Source organism: Monodon monoceros, unplaced genomic scaffold (genome assembly GCF_005190385.1).
Source record: "Monodon monoceros isolate NGI ecotype Baffin Bay Population unplaced genomic scaffold, NGI_Narwhal_1 Super_Scaffold_15, whole genome shotgun sequence".
Lineage (NCBI taxonomy): Eukaryota > Metazoa > Chordata > Mammalia > Artiodactyla > Monodontidae > Monodon > Monodon monoceros.
In genome coordinates this window covers 86,242,878-86,266,101 of record NW_021703771.1, presented here as the reverse complement: position 1 = coordinate 86,266,101, position 23,224 = coordinate 86,242,878, and the positions used below count along the sequence as shown (strand labels likewise).

Below are 23,224 nucleotides of genomic sequence, written 5' to 3'. Positions count from 1 at the left end.
GATTTACAGGCAAAAAAATCCCAGAATTCCTAAGCCTGTTCATTATGTTCTAGGATCCCAGGTGATCCTTTTTTCTTCCTCATGCTTTTCTATAATTTCCAAAGAAATCTAAACTACTAATGCAATAATCATATCTTAAGAAATAATTAGCCAAGACTCAAGTCATCCTAAAAATATTAAAATAACCATAATCATTGGGTGATGATTATATTACAGATGTCTGGGGTTTAGTAACAGATGGCTAACTAATAGCTTACATAATTTCACCAACTAAAGGGGAAGTTTAGTGGCATTTAGTGACAAATGGCATGAAAAGAAGTAGTCAGTTCATTAATTGACAAGTCATTGTCAGTTATACACCCAAGCAACCCAAAGGGTTTGAGATTTCTGCTTGACATTTGTAGTTCACCTTGTAAATGTCTCAGTCATAATCAGGGCTGTAATGACATTGCCCTGTGGCGAATCAGAGAAGGAGGAAGTGCTCTGTTTATTTCTAACGGCATTAGGACTGTGCCCTCGTGAAGGCCAGCACCTCACTTCCTACTCACTCCCTCCACTCATCAGAGCTGTGTACCTACCATCGGTCAGGCAGCTTCACGGGGTCACTGTTTCCTTACTGTTGTTACTGCTCGTACAGACGAGGTACTGGAGGTCAGTACAGCCGAAAGGTGATGCTTAGTCTTGTGTCTTTCAAACAAGCAGGAAGCTTTTCAGTTCTCTCTTCTAAATGCCAGCTCGCCATCTTACACCTGGTACTGCAGTTTAGGGTAGCATTTTCTAAATCATGGTCTCATGGGGGAGAAAAGAGCCATGGGAAATCAGAGCTATCTTTTATAATCTCCTAAAAGCTAAACAAAGCTACTATTGTTTTATTACAAGTTGGCCTTGTATGAGGCTCTATACTAGTGTGCACCCGCCTGTCGATCAGCTACAGATGCAGTGACTCCAGGGGGGATTAAAAATGTCAGAGTGGAGGGGCTTCTCTGGTGGCTCAGTGGTTGAGAATTCGCCTGCCAGTTCAGGGGACATGGGTTCGAGCCCTGGTCCGGGAAGATCCCACATGCCGTGGAGCAACGAAGCCCATGCACCACAACTACTGCGCCAGTGCTCTAGAGCCCGTGAGCCACAACTACTGAAGCCCATGTGCCTAGAGGCTGTGTTCCACAACAAGAGAAGCCACCACCATGAGAAACTGCAATGAAGAGTAGCCCCGCACACCACAACTAGAGAAAGCCTGCGCACAGAAACAAAGACCCAACGCAGCCAAAAATAAATAAATAAATTTATTTAAAAAAAAAAAAAATGTCAGAGTGGGGAGCTGCTTGGCCGGCCAGCCGTCCCTGACGCACCTGCGGAATAGCAGCCAGCAGTGGCCCCGGCAACGCCTGGGAGCTTTCCCCAGCCCTTGGTTTTCTGTGGAGCATAGCCTGGGAAACACAACTTATTGGGCTAGAGATGCCCCTGGCCTTACGATGTCAACACCCGTGACTGGTCCAACAGAAAGAGCTCTCCATACTCCTTTCTCGAAGGCGTAATGTCGCCCTAGTCCTGTGATGCTTCTCATATGATTTTACTTGGGGATGCTTCCCTTCCTCAGCACACAGCGACCGTTCTTTATACCGTTCGTTACAGCACTGGTTTTGGCCAGTAGTGCGGTCACGTTGTAGGATGAGAAGAGGACCAGACCAGAAGCTCACAGACCTGGGGCGGAGTCCTACCCTTGCCCCACTTGGCTACTTGGTAAATATGACTTTGGTTAGAGGCCAGGTCACCTGGCTGGGTGGCTGTGAAAGGATGGAGCTGAACAGGAGACAAACTGTCAGATCTTCTAAGTACTTAGTTTTTCTTGCATATATATTTATACATATACATAAACACATACAGATATACTCTCTCTATAAATATATAAATGTGTAGTATACAAATGATACGTTCACAAAAATATAGATACATTTGTTGCTTGTGGTCTCCAGATTCTTTTCACAAACGTTCCGCTCACGTTATTAGAAGTTGCTCATTCGTCATCAAGGGTTTCCACGGCACTTTTGAGAGTATTGACCCTCCAGCTCCGGTGCTTGGGAAGGCTCATGGCCCTGACTCGAGCGGGTGGTAAAAGGCCAGCATACCGCCACCCCCGGTCCTGCACACCTGCTGGCAGTGGGCTGACCAGCCTTCCCGTCAGGACGTCCCCTCGTGTCAGCTTCGCCCCTTCCCACCCCCAGCCCTCTCTGTCTGCCTGTGACCTACTCTGGTGGCTTCGATCTCACCACAGCCGCTCTTATGAGAAGGGAAACGTGCTCCATGTTGCTAGATCCCCTGCATGGCCTCCTGGTACGTTTCCAGCTTGATCTTCCAGCAGCGGCGGTAGCGTGGACCACACTCCCTCTCGGGAACGCCCGCTCCCTTTAGCGGTGGTGGGTCAGGCCCCTGGCTTCCCCTTGCCTTGTGGTTCTTCCTTGTGGGCCCCCTCCTTTGGCTCCCTTTCTTCCACCCATCCCTGAAGTGTACCTAAACCCCAATGTGCTCTCAGCTCCCGTGCGCCAGGAGGGCCATCTATACCCCTCCCCCACTGGGGGTCACCAGCCCCTGAGCAGTGATCCCCAAAGTGCGGGTGTGACCACATGCTCGGTATTAAGACACTGACAGCAGCCCTGGTGTCCGCAGACTCCACACATGTCCCTTCCATTTAGAACTCTGCGTGCTTTCCACTCTTTCTAGCTAAACAGTAAGAATCCTAAAATAAATGACCTTAGAGGAGTTCTTGAAAAGCGTTATGTGTGATATAATCAGTATTGGATGGTGGACGTGTGGACAAAAAACGAATCATGAGGTCATAAATTTGAGGAAAAATCTTTAAAGGACTACTTGATATTTTGCTCTTTCTCAAGATAAAAGGACATTTGTATCTCTTGCTTTGTTGATTTCTTTGGTTTTTATTATTTCTTTATTTTTTGTTTTCCTTTAATTTGTTTAACAAACCCTCGTATAATACTTTTATGTCCCAGGCACTGCTCTAAGCACCTTACAGACATTAACTCTTTAATGCTCATATCCGTATGAAGTAGTCACCGTGATCGTTACTGTCCCCGTTTTACAGGTGGGAACACTGAGGCAGTTACTGCTCAGGGTCGCACAGCCGAGGGTGGAGCTGAGACTTGAACCTGAGCTCTCTGGCTCTAGGGTCTTAGCCCAGCGATGGTGCTAAGTTGTAGACATTTGCCAAAATCAAAGACGGTTTTCTCCTGTGATTTCTTTTGTGGAAGTAAATAACATTTTTACATTCTCTTCATATAACCCTTTGATGACTCAAAAAGAATTTGAAATTACTCTTAGCCTCCACTTTTTCCATGCTAACCAAACGACATCAAGCAGGGTTCAGCTAAGCCTGGAAGTCAGAAACTCTGAGGCAAGAAATCGGGCTCCTCCTACGATCCTACTCTTTGCTCCAGGACCTCTAAGTCAGCGGGTACCCAATTTTTTTTTTTTTTTTTTTTTTTTTAGTATGAGACTCCTTGTTTAAAATAAAAACAACAATAGTAAATCACAGGCCGCCCAGCCACATCCCAGTGGTTGCGTTTTTGTCATCCATGCATTGAGCAAAGCTGCATGAATCCTTCGGCGCCTCTAAATGAAATGAATTGATTCATCGTGCTGTTCGTACTTGCAAGCTACACCACGTGTACATTTATTTTTTATTTTATTTTTTAAGGGGCTTCAAATGCTTGGCTATTTATTTATTTTTGTCTGTGTTGGGTCTTCATCTCTGTGCGAGGGCTTTCTCCAGTTGTGGCAAGCAGGGGCCACTCTTCATCGCGGTACGGGGGCCTCTCACTGTTGTGGCCTCTCCCGTTGCGGAGCACAGGCTCCAGACGCGCAGGCTCAGCGGCCATGGCTCACGGGCCCAGCCGCTCCACGGCATGTGGAATCTTCCTGGACCGGGGCACAAACCCGCGTCCCCTGCATTAGCAGGCAGATTCCCAACCACTGTGCCACCAGGGAAGCCCATGCCCTTTTAACGTCACTTGCACTCCTGATCCCAGCTGTGAGGACTCAGCCACGTGGTCCCATCCTAACCAACCCGCCTGCATCCCGGGCCTGGGAAGAGGAAAGACGCAGTGAACCCGTGGGGTGGCTTTGGACACTACAGCTCTGAGATGTCTGTCTGATCCCTTGGGGGCCCAGAGAAGTGGAATTCTAGGTTTTGTAAAGGAAGCCACGGCCTGATGCTTCAAAGGTGACATTATGGTGTCATGGAAGCACAAGATGGGTGCTTTTTAGAGTGGGGATGGTGGTTTATTTCCTGGGCTTGATTGTGCCACAGCATTTTTGATTCGGCTGCTGGAGGACAGATGCCCAGTCTGATAGCGGTTCCTTTCAAGCAGGGACCAGAAAACAGTGGTAGCTGTTTTTCAAAATTATTTCTTTTAAAAATGTATTTGGAAGATGAGTAAGCCAAGATTGTCATGACAATTTTCTATGGCATAAAATAAAAGGCAATTTCTTGCTATAGTCACCATGGCAACATTCAGTTCACATACTTACACATACCTGCCGTTAAATTCCATCGGCAGTGAAGGGTTTCTATCGCAAAGCCACTAGATCTGACATGACCGTGGCTTAGCCAGAGACCCAAGACCCCATCTTTTTGCTAATGCATTTTCCAAAGGACTAAGCCCGAGGTAATGACCTTTTAATTCCTGTGGAAGTTTGAATTGAACTGCGGTTAGGATAGTGTTACAAAGAGTCTGATCATTTTAGGTCGGGGTTGTTCAGACAGACAGATACAACGTTTACTTGGATAAATGCGTGTTAATCAATTCTCCTATTCAGGAAAAAGAACATATAGAATATGTGCTCCAGAAGCAATGGAATGAATGATAAGCTGTTTTGGAAGAACAAATTTCCTGGAATAGCAACCACTTGAGAAACAACAACCGTACTTCAGCCATTTTCATTTGATTGGAAAGATGTGTTTAACATATTAAAGGACGAGATGGGCAGGGCTGTGCACTGCCCCAAATCTGGGCCATTTCTGTCCATTTCAGTCTTGAATATCCTCTTTATCTTCAATTCCTTCTTTTCAGGCCTTATCATTTTATACCAATATATTTTTACACCCACACCCTTAACCATGACTTGTATTATCCGTCACCTAAAAAGCTGATTGTTAGTTGGTAGTTTTTTCATATTTCATGTTTAGGTCTTCAGAGGAGGAGCCTGTTTATGTATTAAAAAGAAGCTTAAAAAAGGAAACTCTTAACCAGCAAAGGTCCACCTCTGAGCTGCTGCTCTCCTCTCAGAGGTTGCTTTGATGCTGCACCTTGCATGCTTCTGGCTGTACCAAGACACAGCTTGACGCACAGCCATAAAGGGCTGATCGTTCTGGAGGAAACATAGGGATTCAGTTTTCACAGGGAAGGCAAAGCAGACTTTTTTGTTACCCACATGGGACATACTCCAAGTTGGCCTGCAGTAGATGGAGAGAAAAAGTGCATGTGCATGGGAGAGCGTGCACCTGTGCACGTGTGTGCACGTGTGCATGTGTGTTGTATGCGTGCGTGTGCAGGTGTGTGTGTGCATGTGAGTGTGTTTGTCTAGGCGTCCATGTGGAAGGATTACTTAAAGGACTAATAACACCGGATAACGCAAACCTTGCACAATCAGTGCGCATTAGTTGACCCGGTGCCACCTGAAAAAATAAGCCACCGTTTTTTATTTTGCCCCCTCCTCTATCTGTCTCCTTCTCTCAGTGCCTGGGGGTGCCTTTCGCGCGCCGGCAGGTGGCAGGTGTGCTGCGGCGAGGGGCTCACAGCCTGCCTCTCGTGGCGTCTCTGAAAATTTCCCAGTTTTGAACACTTGACTCGGTCCACGTGGACTCCGGCTTCGGCGATTCGGCCGGAGGCCGGGTACACCTGTTGAGGCTGCGAGCACTGCGCGTTAACTCTGCGAGGAGACGGACGCGGGCAGCCTGGGGGCTGGTTCTCCGCTCCTTCCTCCCCGGTGGGCGCGCAGGCCGTCTGGGCTGCGGCCAGAGCACGTGCGTCCCGCCGCCAGAGCCGTGTCAGCCCCGCGGACGTCCTCTGCTGGGGGAGGGGAGGGGCGGGGAAGGCGGGGGGCGTGGTCCTGGGCGGCGGCCGGGATGCTGGATGGGAGGAGGCGGCGATGCGGGATGCGGGACGCGCGATGGCTCAGACCAGCCCAGCAGCCCCTGGGCCTGCGGACGGAGGGGACGGAGGATGATTGGGCTGCCGCGCAAGAAGCTGCAGAAACTGTTTCTCAGAAAGGTAGGGCGAGCCCTCGCACCAGAACTGGGGTCCGGGGAAGTTTTGACGGTTTTTATTTTCTGCTGGGAAACTGATAATGTGACAGATATTGGCAGGTGAAGGGCAAGTTCGAAAGTTGTTTTCTGGGACAGAGTGAAATTCTGTGTGTCCTTAAATGTGAAAGGGTCATAGGTCACAGATGGAGGCAAAGAGCAGGTCGGCAGCTGGCGTGAAGGCGGTCGCCCTCTTTTTGAGGTTGTGTTACAGCCCGAATGGATTTAATCTTATGCTCTCGTGTGCTTTCACAGTCGAGGGGAACCGGGGCCACTCAGTCATTTTCCTGCAATTTTAGAAGCGAAGGGGAGAAAATGTGACAAAGTTGATGTTTATTGAAGCTGTTACTAAAAGGTAAAGTTACTAAAAGGTGAAGAGAATCAGATTTAGAAGTTTGCCCTTAAAAACATTTTTTTTGCCTTTTTTAGAACCTTTTTATTGTAGTAAAATATACATAACATAAAATTTACCATTTTAGCCACTTTCAGTGGCATTAAGTACATTCACATTGTCGTGCAGCCGTTGCCACTGTCCGTCTCCAGAACGTTTTCGTCTTCCCGAACTGAAGCTCTGTGCCCATGAAATTATAACTCCCCATTCCTCCTGCCCCACCCTGCCGAGTTGGCCCGTTTTTAAGTGAAATAACTCAAACACATAATAGTCATATGTAATAAGTATGCCTCAGATTATAGTCCAAACCAGGTCATGCAGAATAACTCCTGCAGTCTGTTCTCTGGATTTGTTAGAGAAATTACTTTGAATTGTATCTCATATAACTGTCTTTAAAAACGATAGGTATGAAATGCAGGGTTTTAAAAATCACAGACATACGCAGGGGTATAGGATTTGTGAGTCATATAGTCTTCACTTTTTTGAAGTGAGTCATATAGTCTTCACTTTTTGAAGAAAATCTGTGACTTTCCAACAACGTGCATATAACTTTTTTTAAGTTGGGCAAGAAATGTTCTGATTCTCTTGTTTTAGTAACTATCTCCAGGTGTGCATATGCATATATGGCAAACTTGTGGTTAATAAATATTCTTTATGTGTAGATCTGTACGCATGAAAATATAATATTGAACTAAACTTATGTTTCACTTTAAAATCACTCCTGAAATAATATTTCTAATGATTTTATAAAGGGAAGTGAAAGACGTTTCCTTCCAGTTTGGGGGTTAAGAAAACTGAGGCATTAAGGAACCGGGCACATGCCCACTTTCAGAAGCATGAACAGATCTACTCGTAAAAGCTGCACCCTCTGGATCCCAGCCCCTCACCCAACCCAGCCCTTACGTCTGCGACGTCCTTACCCTCATTCCCCATGTGGCCCTTTGCTCTGATGTAAATGAACCTCACATCTCTGGGAGTATTTCCGTACTGAAACCCCTTCTTATTCCCAAAGACATCGATAAAGTTAGCAAATACATTCAATAAGAGATTAAAAAGTGAGTAAATGCAGATATGGAGGCAAAGGAAGCAAGGCACAGCAGGCTGGAGGCCAGCTCTGAGCTGGCTGGCTTCCCAGGGGTGGACACAGTGTGAGCTCACATCGCAGACAACAGCCCAGACCCAGTTGTTCGGGTGGACACATCTCTTTCTGTCCCTGAGCCCAGAGAGGAGCATCTCCCACGGGTCCTCCTAAAGAGGGCACCGCGTAAATGCAGTGAACGGTGTGCCTAAGGGTAGCCTCTGTGAAGTGCAGCACGTTTCTCAGTAATGCCTTTTGTAATGCTGTGAATTGTAAGCGGAGGGGGTCAGCCCAAAGTACAGAGCAGAAAAGCACTTCTATCCAAAGTCAGCTGTATGTGGTTCAGGTAAACAGCTCTCTGGAGAGCTGCATCATCCAGGGACATTTGAAGCCATCTGATGTCACACCCCCAGACAGTTCTCCGTAGCTTTGGGGAGGAAATCCATAAATTTCGTTAGGATTTAGTTTGGGTTCCTTGACAAGTACAGGAGTGCAGATTCTCTATGTTGCAGGTTACGAGGAGGGGCTCATAACATTTGGAAGCTGGAAGAGGTCTTAGAAATCTCACAGCCCATACACTTCATTTTCTAGATGAAGAGACGGGGGGCCTGAGAGGCTGAAATGCCTTTTGCCCAAGATCACAGGGTGAGTGAGTGGCAGAGCCTGGGCCAGACCTGAAGCTTCGGACACCCACTCCTGAGCTCTTCCCTTTATCCCATGGTGGGGAGGGTTCAGCAGAGCCGCTAGAGGGCTGGAAGTGTGTCTCCCCGCCTGTGTTAACCCTGTCTGTATTACGGGGCTGCTGACCCTGGAGTGACCGCGCTGTCCCAACGGGCTAGCTCAGGCAGATTCCAAATCCCTTGCTCGGGAGGGCACCTTCCGTATACAGACCAACCACCCTGAGCCCACACCCTAACCATTCGCTCTGTGGCGCTCTCCCACTCCAGGCCATCGTCCCCTGCCCTGATCACCCCAGGGCCAGGTACCCGACGGCTGGGGACAGCCCCGGGAGGGGTTCAGACTAGCCTGTGCTGAGCTTTGCTCACCCAGCTGTGCCTGTTCCTTCCCGTGGAAACTACTGTAAAGGCTCACCCCCGCCCTCCTCCCACCTCCTGACTGGTCAGCCTCCCGCCGTGGTCCTCCCCACACAGGGAGCCAGGGGCTTCCTTCCCTCTTGGGAACTGTGGGTAACAAACCGTCTTCTCAGTGGTCGTTGTCTCCTGATCCACTGGCCTGGCCACACCTAAATAATAATAATGAAACCTGGACTTTAAGACACTGTTAGTTGTTTTTGAAACTTTCAGCACGTATGTTGTGGGCAATGAGACAGTAAGTAGGACCAAGTTCCTGAAATTGAGAAACCACTCCAGGTGAGGACGGGCACAGGAGTGACTGTAATGAAAGCAAAGACCACACAGATTCTGCTTTAAGGAGAGGCTGCGGTGCTACGTGCCCTGTCCTGCGAGGGGCTGAGATAGCTAAGGGCTGCAGGTCTGGGGCCGCCCAGCCTGGGGGGCAGCAAAGGAGCGCGTTACAGGTGAAGTGCGCAGCTGAGCAAAGGTGTCTCCCAGAATCTGGGTTCCTCGTCATTGTTGCGTTGGATTACTAGGTTACTGACACTGATCTGTCCTGAAATTTCAGGTAAGTGAGCATCTTCATGGTTTCCTGGTTAACCCCGATAGCCCACGGGCAAAGCAGTCCTGGATGTTTTTCCAGCTTCACAGATACTGAGGACTGTTTCGCAGTCACACTGCCTGTGATAATAATAGGAACTTCGTGATAGTCACACATCACGCTAACAGTCTACGTAGGTAGCAGTCCAAATGGGTTTCCAATGATGTGATGAGTTCCCATGCTGACAACAGTTCATCTGTTTCCCTGTGGGTACATTTCCAAACTGTGATGTGATTTTATTCTCAGAGCCATCTGAGTCAGTATGTTTTGTGCTTTTACAACATGAGAAAAGACAGCTGTGGAAGAATGTTGCATAGCGTCAACCCAGAGATGGTGATTTTTATATAAATATAGGACATTTTGTGTTTAATGAAGGATGAGAGGAAAACTTCTGACAGCATCATACACAGCTATTTTGTGATATAAAGTGTAAGCAAAGTTTTGACTTGCTCAGATTAGGGAGGAGAAATGTAATTTTGTTGTCTTAAAAACGTAAAATTGTGACAGATTTCTACCACATTTAAGAGCCACGGACAGAGACGCATTTTTGTTTGTTTGTTTGTTTGTTTGTTTTACGGTACGTGGGCCCCTCATTGTTATGGCCTCTCCCGTTGCGGAGCACAGGCTCCGGACGCGCAGGCTCAGCGGCCATGGCTCACGGGCCCAGCCGCTCCGCGGCATGTGGGATCTTCCCGGACCGGGGCACGAACCCGCGTCCCCTGCATCGGCAGGCGGACTCCCAACCACTGCGCCACCAGGGAAGCCCCAGAGACGCATTTTAAAAAGCAGTTTATATTTGAGATGATGTGAAGACGGCTAATCCCAAACATTTGCTGTTTGAATTGTTAAAAAGTGGCTGCAGAAATACATGACCCACGTCAAGGAGGAGAGGGCGGGGTCTGCAAAATGTATCCAATAAACATTTGCCAATTTATTGATTCTCTCTTCCCATGTTATCAATGAGAACTTACGTTCCGAGGAAGTTCACAGCAGCAGAGCTTCAGAGAAGCTGAGGAGACAGGGTTAAGAAGGTCAGCAGCTAGAATCCAGGGAAGAAAGGGTCAGTGTTCTTACTGTGGGTGTGACTCCAATAGCTTCGGGGCCATCCTTGTGGCTCTTAAAACCCCTTGTTTGTGGCGGTTTGAAAACAGAGTGGAAAGAAACGTGGATCCACTTTCTGTCATGCAGGGCGGTATCAAGAAAATACTGAGACGGCCCCTGCCTTGGAAAATATAAGAGATTTTAAGATATAGGGTCTTTACAGAGATTAATTTTCTGAAGTTATGGCTAAAGTTTTAGTTGCAAGAGGGTTATTTTGAAATGGACAAAGAAAATTGGGTGAGTCCCGCTATATAACCGTAAGAGATGGCATCTCTTTGCTCTGCCTGAGGACGATGGTCCATCCCCTCCATAAATACTTATTGATGGGGCACTTGATTTGCACCACCTGGGGTCTAGGGGTACAGCCCTAACAGACAGGTGGGCTTACGCTCAGTAGCTTACAGTCTTGCAGGACAGTCAGCCCCTGTGCCCTAGATAAATGATGCTGAGGGGTGAGATACAGAAATAGCATAACTGCAGACGAGAGGAGTTCGTTTTTAATGCAAGGGAAACGGCATCTTGTTTCTGCCCTCTGCAGTGACTACACCCACAGAATAAACTTCAGGATTGGGCCCTGTGTATCAGAGCAAGTAGGCCAGGTGCAGTTGGTGCATGGAAATATTTAGCTCCTAGCAGAATACATAAGGCTTGCTACGAGGATCAGGGATGGGGCCTCGGCAACCTCCCAAGTGAATCGTCCCCAAGAGCATCCATCCATCTGGCCCAGAGTTCACCAAGAAATGAACCGACACCAGCACAAAACTGTGGGGAGGATGTGGGGGGCGGGGGCGGTAATCTCAACAGATAGTAAACGATCTCCAAGGCCAAGAATCATCCTCCTCTATGATAACCTTATCACTCACTATGGATCGACCATCCTTGAGTTAATTTAAATACTTAATAACTCATTAATATTCTATACCAGTGTCATCTTTGAAGTAACTCTCCCTACAGTTTTGCTATCTACTGCATAAAATGAGATTTCTCTCTCTCTTTCTGTTTATTTTAAATTGTCTCCTTAAACTCAAGTGCCTCCTGCCGTTCTTGAACCTGAAGCAGCGGTTTTCAAAGACCGTCTGTGCTCTAGTTTTCCCTTCAACGTCGTGGGTGTGCTTCACAGACCCACAACTCAGAGGCTGTGCCCCTGTGTGAAGTCTCCAGCATGTGTACAGATGGGCCTTAGGTGGGTACTGCCCAGGTGACTAAGGCTAGCCCTGTCTGGAGGGTCACAGATTATTAATAACTAACACAGAAACGAAGTCTTTATGTAAAATGATATGCATCAATTGGATCTAGTTTCTAGTAAATGCACATGAGCCATTGATACAGCCTTTAGAGCAAGATTTTTAAAATGTCAGCAGCCAGGTGCAGATTAAATGCCCTCTTGTTTGGACAGGAAGAAAGCGGTAACTCGCAGTCTACACAGCCCCTGCCTGGTCTTGCCTCTGTGTTCTTTAGGGCCCCTTTTCATGAGATGACTGGCTTCCGCTTTTCAGGATTTTCTTTGCTCCTCGGGTATGACTATGAATGTCACGAAGACCATTCTGTTTGGTCTATAAATTTCCAGGAGTCTGTGCATCTGTTTGGCTTTGCATAAACCCCCCCAAATCAGCTAAGCATTAGAATCCACTAGTGATACAAAATCCGATGCATCTGGCTTGAGCAAAAAATGGGAACTTACGGGGCTCACAAACTGAAAATTTAGAAATCCGTGATTCAGAGTTCAGAGACACTCTCCATCCAGTCTCCTGGCCTGGGTGTGTTCTTCCCAGGCTCCACCTTGTGGCCGCCGGCTGTTTCAGACTCATGTCCTCACACAGGCGGTCCAGCAGAAGACAGGGTCCTCGTCCCTGCCTGCTGTCAGCATCTGGAATCTGTCACTGAAGGGCAGTTCTCCATGGGGACAGGCCCTGAGACAGACAGGCCCATACCAGCTTCAGGCTCCCCTCTGAGGGTTCAGGCACGTGCTGACCGTCTCCTGCAGTGGAGCAGATTGCCCGCAGTGAACCTAGAGAAGTCCCCCCGTGACTGGAGTTGTTGACACAGGACTGTGCAGTCCCCTCCCCTGGAATTCATCCGTCCCCTTGGCCTGTGAGATTCTCCATCTGATCTCTCCCGGCCACAGGGTCTTCCCACACCTCACCTATAAAGAACAAGCCGACAGCTTTTTTTTTTTTAACATCTTTATTGGAGTACAATTGCTTTACAATGGTGTGCTAGTTTCTGCTGTAGAACAAAGTGAATCAGTTATACATATACATATGTTCCCATATCTCTTCCCTCTTGCGTCTCCCTCCCTCCCACCCTCCCTGTCCCACCCCTCTAGGTGGTCACAAAGCACCGAGCTGATCTCCCTGTGCTATGCGGCTGCTTCCCACTAGCTATCTGTTTTACGTTTGGTAGTGTTTATATGTCCATGCCACTCTCTCACTTCGTCCCAGCTTACCCTTCCCCCTCCCCATATCCTCAAGTCCATGCTCTAGTAGGTCTGTGTCTTTATTCCCATCTTACCCCTAGGTTCTTCATGACTTTTTTTTTTCTTAGATTCCATATATATGTGTTAGCGTACGGTATTTGCTGAAGTCACAACTGTGAAGTTTTCAGGGCAGTGTGGGGTTAGCAAAACCTCCTGCTGATTTGCCGAACTAATGCTGTAATATCTTATTTCTGTGCTGATTCCCCGCTGACCCAAGGAGGCTCTCCCGTGACCTGTAGCTGCAGGTCTTAAGCCTGGTGAGCTCCGCGGTTTGCTGACACCCCAAGGAAGGACATTTCACACCTTCAGTGTGGTCAGGATGCGGCCCCGCCTCTGTTTAGGGCAAATAGAATTTGTCCCCCGAGAGCTGTGCTTCCTCTCTGGATGTGATCCCACTCTACACAGCAAGAGGGAGATCGCACCCCTGGGCCAGTTTTGAGTGACTCAACGCGGGGAGCTTGGATTTATGGGATTTCCAGCTTCATGGGTCACAGCGACGCGGCAGATCTGCTTTACTGCATCTGCCCCTTCCCGTGGATGGCGCACCTGGAGGACCCTGTGTCAGGACACGGGCTTCCTTCTCGCTGTGGCCACCCCACAGCGGGAGGCCCCACTGTCCTTCTGCTGAGGCAGCAAAGACACCCAGCAGGAGGGTCCCTGGCCCGGGAGAGCCGGCGTGAGCGTGCACTGGGTGCCCCGCGCCCGCACCGTGTCGAGGCCTCCTGGCAACCAGGGTGAGCAGGTTTGCCGTGTGAGGACACGTACTCCGTCTCGGGACTCAGGACGGGCGTTGCTGGGGGACGTGGAGGGGGCATCCTTAGCACACAGTGGCCACCAGGCAGCCCCGTCGTCCTGAGATTGTTGTCAGGCGCTCTGGGTACTGCCTGGCAGCATCCTCACTGGGCACCCGCGGTAGCACCACGAACGTGCCATGGCTCTTTCCTATCAGCCTCTGTCTTCTGAGTCATCTGTATTTGTAGGGACGATGGATTACCATCTCCACATTTGGTAGATCGTTTTAGACAGTGACCTGCTAGAGACTCTTTGCCAGGCCTGGAGTCCCCCAGGGCCTGAGGTAGGTGGAAAAGCGTTGCCCGCACAGACCTGTGAGCTTGTAATGCTCACAGCAGCAGCCCTGGCCGTGCCTGCCTGCTCCCTGAATGAGTGGCCTGCAGAAACCCAGCAAGTGGATCCAGTCCTTGTTAGGGGCTGAGCTATGCCCTCAAAAGTCCACCTGTTAGAGCCCTCACCTCCTGGGCCTCAGAATGTGACCATATTTGGAGAAGGGACCTTTGCAAAGGCGAGTAAATTAAAATGACGTCATTAGGGTGGGCCCTAATCCCACATGAGTAGCGTCCTGATAAGAAAGGTGATCAGAGCATAGACACACACAGAGGGACGACTGTGTGAGGACACAGGGGTAGGACAAGGAGAGAGGCCGGAGAAAGCAGCCCTACTCACACCTGGTCTCGGACTTCCAGCCTCCAGACTGTGGGATGAGGCGTCTGCTGTCCGAGCCCTCAGTCTGGCTGTTTGTTACGCAGCCCTCGCTGACTCATGCAGTGAAGAGTGCTGAGCAGGAAGGCAGAGGGCAGGGGTGTTCCCACTGCCAGGACGCATTGCCCTGGAGGTTGGGGTGGTGGCCCCTCCTCCCGAGGGCGCTGCGTCCAGTCTGCAGCTGGAGTCCAAGTTCAGGCTCTAGTCACTGAGTGCACTGGGGTGATGCCCCTGCAGTCCTTCTGTAAGCGGGGACGGAGCACCGCCAGCAGGACCCCCATCCTCCCCGGTGTTTGTGGCCTCGCCCTTAAGGACACCGCAGTGTGTCTGAGCCGTCAGGCAGGCGGGTGCAGCCCCAGCCTCTCCGGCTGAGTCGTCATCCCTGCGCGCTCTCTGCCCTCCTCCCTGTGCCCCTCTACCTGCGGCTCCGGCTCTCCGTGGGGCAGAGAGCCAGCCCGGTTCTTTCTCCTGCCTGTTGTCGCGGAGGCCTGTGTTTTGAAAGGCAGGAAATACCCCTGGTGCGCGAAGGAAAATGCTCAAAACTCCCTTGTCCCTCCGAATCTCCGTTTTCTCTACTTCTGCCTCGAAGGGAGACCAGGCCCAGCCCAGATGGGGGGCCAGGGCCTGCATGATGTGGGCCTGGTCTGTACTGGGTCCCATGGTGGGAAAGGTGAGGAGGGACAGGGAGAGGCCCCCTTGCAGCATCTGTGCCCATAGGACGGTGCACAGATCCTCCCAGTAAGTCAAAGCCTCGTCAAATCCTCGTGCGGGTCTCGCTGCACCAAGGGTCCCGAGGGAGCAGGGTGGCCCCCTGGGTGCAGGGGGCATAGTGTGCTCTCCGCAGAGTAGCAGGGCTGTTGCTGTGTCAACCGGGGGCCACTGACTTCCTCTGCCTGTTCAAGTATGCACGGCCAGAAGCACCTGCCCGATGGTGGTTTTTGTTTTTGTTTTTAATTTTTTATTGGCGTATGGTTGATTGACGATGTTGTGTTAGTTTCAGGTGTACAGCAAAGTGAATCGGTTGTACATATACATATATCCAGGCTGTTTTTAGATTCGTTTCCCATATAGGCCATTGCAGAGTACTGAGTAGAGTTCCCTGTGCTCTACAGCAGGTCCTTCTTAGTTATCTATTTCCTATATAGTAGCAGATGGTGGTTTTATATCCCACACGCCTTAGGCCGCGGGCCGCGGTGAAGCACCGGAATTCAGAATGCACTTAGATTCAGGCCTGTTCTGCACTCTGCCTGGGCGTCTGGCTCCGTGGTTTCCCACGGGTACTGCTCTCCAAGTCCTCCCCAAGGGGCCAGTCCTGCCATGTGGGCCGAGGGGTCCTCGCCTGCCACGGGGCCTATGAGCCTGAGATGCTGGGACATAAGCTCTCCTGGGCGCCTTCCTGGAGGTGGTGGCTCAGTCCCCAGACGGTGCCTCGAGGTCCCCTGTGCGTCCCGTTGTGGGGCTGACAGCTCAGCCCCGTGCAGGAGGGTAGTTCTAGTCTGCCCTGGCTCTGGGCCTGCCTACTTTCTCAGAGAAATATGCGGAAACAAAGTACAGAAAAGGCAGCTCGGATGGCAGCGCGAACAGATCTTTCTTGTCTTCTTTTTCCCTATCAGAATAGTCTTTGGGGAAATATATTAACTTTTTTTTTTTTACAATTCCTTAGCTCCATCATAAATGTCTTGGGGAGAATTCTGGCGCTGGCGGGCGGATGGCTGGTCGCAGTCTATCCCAGCGCCTGTATCCCCAGCAGCTCCGCTTCCTTCCGGGAGCCTCTGTGGTGTTGGGGTCTCTGCGTGTCGCCCCACCGTGTGGGTGCAGGCACCACCTGGAATGTGGTTTGTCCTTGTCCTCTCATTCCCCGGATGGAAATTACATTTGAGTAAGCAATTCATTAAGTGAACGTTGTAGTAGTAAAAGTATACGGAGGCGTGAGACTGTGATGCCGTGGAGAAAAGTAAAGGGCGGAGAAGGAATAGAGCTGGGAGGGAGGGAGGCTGAGGCGCGAGTGGAGGGGTGAGGGTCCAGGTTCAGCCACAGGCACGAGCACCCGGAGGAGGGTGGGCTGTGTCTCCGCCCTCACACAGCTGCTGGGTTGGGCCCTTCCTCACTTGCGCGCGGGGTGGGTGTGAGCAGGACATGAGTCGTCAGCACATTCTTAATGACAGGAGGATCCTAATTATCCCGATTCAGTTAGGTGTGTGCTCGTTAGGGGCTGTTGAGTTACTCTCAAGTGCCAGCTTGTTTGTTTGTGTGAGTTTCCATTTTCAATTAGGAGGAAATTAAATTTAGGGACCTGTAAAGGATGATTTGACATTCAGCGTCTGAACTCAGATATAACACTCAGTACCCACCGCGCCAGAATAACATAGAGTATGTTTGCTTCAGATCGTGTTAAAATCAACCAGAGCCCCCTTCGAAAACCCCCTCAATCCCACCCGCCGCCCAGTCCCCGCCAAAGGCAGCCACTGGCTTCAGTTGGACGTGTGGTCGGTCCCTCTTCTCCACATCTTTGTGTTTTAAAGCGTACGTATAACCAATCTGTGTATAAACAGCACGTGGAACTATTTTATGCGTTTTCAGCATTTCATCAGTGGAATTACAGTGCACAGGTTTTTCTGCCACTGCCTTTTTCCTTCAACATGTTACTGATTGTTTTATCTTTCCCCTTCACGGGCACTCACATTATCTCCACTTTTGGGCTGTTAGACACGGCTGCAGTGGCAGCCCGAGTTTCCTGCAGTTACAGCCATAGGAGTGGAATTGCATCGTAAAGTGTGTACATTTTCAACCTTATTAGGTGCTGCCAATTGCTCTCTGTTTCAGTTTCTACTAAGTGGGAGGACTTGGTGTCTTCAGACTTTTTTAAACATTTTGCCGAACCTGTGCATGAAATATTTTGTGTTTCTCTGTTACTGGTGAGGTTGGGCATTTATTGAAATATTTTGTTGGCCATTTGGGTTTCCATGTGAATTGTCTGTTCACGTCCTTTGTTTATTTTTCTGTTGGGTTATGTCTTCTCCTTAGTGATCCCTGACGTTCTTTATAAATTTTAGACACTCATCCCTTGTCATTAAGGCTCCAAATAACTTCATGTGGTTTGTTGTCGTTAACTTTGTCTGTGTACGGGGTCTTCTGCAATACGAAGGTTTTGAGCTCTTCAAACCCATCAGTATTTTTGTTGTTTTTCTCTTTGTTTGTCATTTAAGAAGTTCTTCCTGCCTAAAAACATAAAGACCGTCTCCTTTTTCTCCTAATACTAAATTACTGTACTAAATTTGATTTTGTATATGGTGATACAGGAATCTAATTTTATATTTCTTGTAGAGAGACAGTTGTTCTCTGTGGATCCATTGCACAGTCCATCTGTGAGTTGCCCCTTTTTCTGTCTGTACCTTTTAGGTGCTGTGAGCCCCTTAGCCGCCAGGGAGGTAAACAGATTATTAGGCTGAAAATCATTTTTGAGGTAGGCACTAGGACACGTGATCGTTCTGAGTCATAGTTCTCAACCATGCTGGACTGGAGTCAGATCGCTTCTTAGGATGAAGAAGAAGAGGCATTGAATCTGGACCCGGAGCAGGGCAGATCACACCTGGTTACTGTGTTGTGCTCACACCCTGCGCTCTGCAGGGAACAGAAACCAGGAGGGGTTCATAGACGTCTTAGGGGCACCCTTCCCCCACCTGCTAGAATGGAAGGGCCTTGGACATGGGCCTCGGCACTTGGAGCAGGCCTGGCCCTGGAAGGGGCTCCGTAAATACTTAGTGAATAAGTTCCTGTAAAGCATGTCCTATAGGAAACAATGAAGGAACTGGTGTCGTAACATGCAGGAAAGAGCGCAGTAAAAACAGGCTAGCTTTCCAAGTACTTGGCCATTTTGTGGGGAGGGGCTCTGGATACTGTGGGTGCAGTGGGCAGAGGCCGTGGGGAGGCATGTCTGGTTCACACGAAGCTCTTCTCAGATTTGGAGCCTTCCCAGGATGCAGTGGCTCACCTAAGTGGACATGTGTGTCCCGCCCTGGGGGTTTATGTGGGGTGGCATTGGCCAGCGGGTGGGCTGTGCAGAAGTGTGAGTGTCCTCCGTGATCCTGGTGGTCCTCAGCCTGAGGCTCCCGGTCCGTCAACAACAAGCTGCTTCTCTGTCCTCTATGGAATTTACAGGGTCTATGCTCTTCTGTCTCAGTCACCTGACTCAGGTACAGTGAAACCTTAAGGAATGGAGCCGATGGACTCCTGGTCTGGTCTAAATGGCGGTGCCCAGTTTTTAGAGAAAGGTCTAATAAGGATGTCCCTGATTAGAAGCTAGAGTGTTTTCATAAATGTTTAGGGTTATGCTATTGACCTAACAGTCATGTTCAAGTGATCCATCTGGGGAGCCTTATACCTAGTGGGTTTCTTGGAGTGCATAATTCCATCTGACCAAGGATTTTTTTGCATCACAGCTTTAAGTGACTTGCAGGTTTAGAACTATTTAAATATGGAATAGCACCGTGAAAAATATCAAGGCAAAGAGGAAATGTTAAAATTGGTGAAGACATGAGTTTAGACAAGTTAAGTCTGAATGGCTCGTTGCAGACACTAAGCTTGTCCTGAGTTTTATAAGTATCTGCTATAACTCTTGTAAGTTTTATTTCTGATGTTAGGGTTTATTTTTTCTCCCTCTCCGTTTAAAAATAACTCTTGATTTCTTCTACAGTCTCCATTGAAACAATATTGCTGGCATTTGTATGAGACTGTTCACATTTTTTTTTTTTTTTTTTCGGTACGCGGGCCTCTCACTGTTGTGGCCTCTCCCGTTGCGGAGCACAGGCTCCGGACGCACAGGCTCAGCGGCCATGGCTCACGGGCCCAGCCGCTCCGCAGCATGTGGGATCTTCCCGGACCGGGGAACGAACCCTTGTCCCCTGCATCGGCAGGCGGACTCTCAACCACTGCGCCACCAGGGAAGCCCGGGACTGTTCACATTTTCAACCTGTATGTGTTTTCACAGATACTCATCTTCTAAACATACAATCAATGTGTCTGGGCTCTAATCACGCCCCTGTTGTGTTAGGCTCGGGAATGTGTCATGGAACCATTGGCAGGAAAGGACTGAATAACCTCTAATGCCTTTGGGTATTTTCTTGGTGGCAGATCCCATTCCTGGAATCAAAGATTTCTTCTTCAGGACTTTTCTTTTGAAACTCCATGGATTGGTACCACCCAAGTTCTGTGTAAAAGTTTGCCGTCTCCCTGGCTCATCTCACTGTATCCAATTATGTAGATTTTTTAACTCAAGAAAGCCATATTCTCTTTCATCTGTGAAGTGGGACACATTCTGGTAATACAGCTTCTAGGGCTCTAGGGACAATGGAATTGGTCAAGCTTGGAAGACAGTTAAATATGCCAAAGTGTGAGGCAGCACCTGGCTCAAAGTCACCGTGAAAGGCTCTAGTGTGAGCTGCTGCCAGCACTGCTGTCTGACTGTGACGGCCACAGTGGAGCCCTCTGTGTCATGATGCCTTGGCCTTCTTGCTGCCCAGTACCTGGCTCTGCTCTTGAATGGTCTTGGTACCTGGCCCTTCCTTTCTCCCTGCGCCTGTCCTTCCAAGTCCTCCTCCAAAGCTGGGCTCCATTGCCTTCCAGTAAGTAATGCATCTGGGGGACGGACCTATGGAATTTTCTGGAAGCGTTTCTAAAATGTTGGGAGACTTCCTCCCAAAACAGTAGTTTTTTAGGATTGTTGAGTTATAACTTTCCTTTCTGTCATTTTACTTATGATAATAATGAACTGGAAACAACCTACATTAATACAGGATTATATAAGTATATGACTGTATCCTGTACATTAATACAGAATTGGAACATTCAACAATAAAATAGATATTGAAATGTTAGCTGATAAAAATATCCACATGTATGAAATGCGAAAGGCGAATTATGCAGTCATTTGGCAAAAATTATATTTTAATTAAAAATGAGTATTATCTATACATACAGATTCTAGAAGGACATAAAAGACAATGTCAGAAGTGATTCTCTGTAAGTGGTAGTGTTACAGACTTTTTATTTTACTTGGTATACTTTTTTCCCATTTCTTTTGTAATGAGAAATAGTAGTTTTTTTCATAATTGGAAAAATAAGGTTATTTCTCCTTATGAAAAAATTAACAAATAGGGTAAAATAAAGGGGATTTAAGGTTCATCTAAGCAGGGAATATAATGCTTTCAGAGTATTTTCTGAGCAGTGAGGTGGGCGGTCTGCTTCTGTGGGCGGTCTCTTGTCCTCTAATTGTCATGTGACTCCTGCCCTAAATTTTCCAAAAGTAGAGGCATATTTTTTTATCTCTAAGTTACATCAGGTAATATTTGAGCTCTTCTTGTGTACATAGCCACATCGGGGCTAGAAGGATGTTGGCACTGATGCCCTCGGGTAGCATGTAATCTAGCTAGGACCATAGGCTCAAAAAACTCTGAGACAGAGTTTCTGAGACAGAAAGAGGCAAGTACAGTGATGACAAGAGGAGAAGACAGATCAGGTTGTGAAAGTACAAAGGAGGGGAGGGGGGAGAGGGTGGGGGGGACCAAGAAATTTCCAGGGGGAAGGTGGTGTTTGGACAGTGCAATAAAAGAGGAGTGCATTAGTTATCTACTGCTGTGTAACAAACCACCCCAAAACTTAGTGGCTTAAAATAACCCAGGTTTATTACTTCACAGTTTCTGTGGGTCAGGAATCGGGGTCCTGAGCTTCAGGGTCTTTCACAGGCTGCAGTCTGGGTGTTGGCCAGGACTGGTCTCGAATGAAGACTCAGCTGGGGAAGGACTCACTTCCAACCTCACTTGGTTGGACCAAGGGCCTCAGTTTCTTGGCATACAAGCGTCTCGGACACAGCAGCTTGCTTTCTCAGAGCCTGCAAACTGAGAATGCAGTAGATCGCTAGCAACACGAAGTTATAATTTCTTGTAACCTACTTGCAAGAGTGACATTTCCATTGTCTCTGCTACATGCTGTTGGTTAGAAGCAAGATACTGAGTCTGACCCGCGCTTGGGGAAAGGGGGAGCACAAGGGGATGAGTCCCAGGAGGTGTGTTCACTGGGGACCATGTCAAAGGCATGTGTGAGTTCTTTGTGCAGATTTGGGGGTGGGGTGGGAGACTAGCTCGTTCAAAAGCAAGGAGCAGTGAGTAAAACAAGTGACGTTAGTTTCAGACCCAGAACCCTCCTCATAGCCCTTTCAGAGAAAGCACATCCCTTTTCCGTGCTTCGCTTTTCCTTCCCTGGAAGGGAACCACTGGTTTTCTCTACCGCTCGGCCCAATTTTTCCGATGTCAGGGTCGTTATATGAGCTTCTGGATCACATTTAAAGTGGCAGGATCGCAGCTCCTCTTCCCACAGAGACCCATTCCCTTGGTACCACGTCTTCGGGTTCACGAGTGTCAATGGCTCCTTTACACCAGGAGCCAGTCAGGGGACCTCACACCTGTGGGCCGCATCCTGGCGCAGGCAGGCGTGGCCGGCAGGGCTCCTCGCTTGAGTTTGTCTCCGTAGCTTTAGAGGAGTACGTGGTAGTTTCCTAGGTGAGAAGGCTCATTCTGTTAACTTGCAAAGAGGAAGTTTGGAATTGTCCTCCCTGCCTCCGGAGTGCACAGCGCCTTTCTCGTTTACCTACTTTTCGCTGCATGATGCCGATTATGGTAGAGGTGGGTGAGTACACAAGTCGTTTCCCAAGGTGCCTGAATACACACGCCTAGGAATCAAAGGAGGTAATGAAGCACTTCTTGGAGTAAAAAGCAGACTGTGAGTACGTGCCAGTTGTGTTACACCGAGCTGCAGCTGGGGCGAAGGCCACGGCCACAAGTGCCGTCCCTTTCTCTGTAGATAGAGCACAGAATAATCAGTATCTGGCAACTGAAAGGAAATGACCTGAAAATTTTGTATCTTAGGATTTCTCAAAGTCTAGGACCTTCCCGGCAATAGGACAACCTGCCTTGTCTATCCTGTTGCCCCTGTTAGGTCGATCTCTCTTGCCTTCTCTTCCGTTCCCTCCCCCTCCTCCCCTTCCTGTCTTCCCTCCCTTTAATCAGTCTGGTTCTGGAAGTACAGGTCTTCAGGGATTTTCCAATTTTGTCAAATCTGCCAGGAGGTATTTTGCATTTCCTCTTGCCATTATAACTGTCAGCTAGGCTGTGGTTCATGAACTTTCTAACTGGAAGAAAAAGGCTTCTTCTGCTCCCTCTGAAATTCCCCTCATCAGTTAGCTGCACCGCCCCCTCCACAGAGAGCCTGCGCCCGCAAACTGATCATCCCCAGGGGTTGTGCAGGGATTGGGGGGTGGGGTAGGGGGCTGAGCCCAGGGGAGCTGGCAGAGCAACAGGACTGCTGTTTTGACAGGATAAGCTGTTGATATTTTAGCGTTTTTAGTGTTTTGCGTATTTGGAATGGATTTTTCTTGTGGCCAAGAAGAATTTTTGAGTGGTCTTGACCTTCCCCACTACACGCAACCTGGATATTTTGTGCCTGTTTCTTGAATTTGGATAAATTTTACTGCCAAATGAAAAGGGATTGGAAGAAAAAAACAGCAAAAACATTACAGAGTCCATTCTGTTGATTCCATTGAGATGGCAGTGGTGGCAGAAATAAAATTTTAATTTGGGACTCACCTGAGAATAGTGTGTAGGTGATACACAGTGACGATGTGCTCTTCCTGTATAAAAT

The 23,224-nt window shown here is 48.7% G+C and overlaps 1 protein-coding gene across 6 annotated transcripts in view; it reads left to right on the top strand.

Annotated features, from left to right (window-relative positions):
• RPS6KA2 (ribosomal protein S6 kinase A2) overlaps positions 1 to 23,224 on the top strand; it is a 382,062-nt gene that overhangs the window by 92,877 nt on the left and 265,961 nt on the right. For 2 of the 6 annotated variants that reach the window (XM_029223881.1, XM_029223885.1), the window contains exon 1: positions 6,142 to 6,284. The exons of the other annotated variants lie outside the window; for them this stretch is intronic. In XM_029223881.1, the coding sequence (XP_029079714.1) occupies positions 6,147 to 6,284 (138 nt within the window). In that variant the 5' untranslated portion in view covers positions 6,142 to 6,146. Of the gene's footprint in view, positions 1 to 6,141; positions 6,285 to 23,224 lie in introns of those variants that run through there. 6 annotated transcript variants of the gene reach the window in all.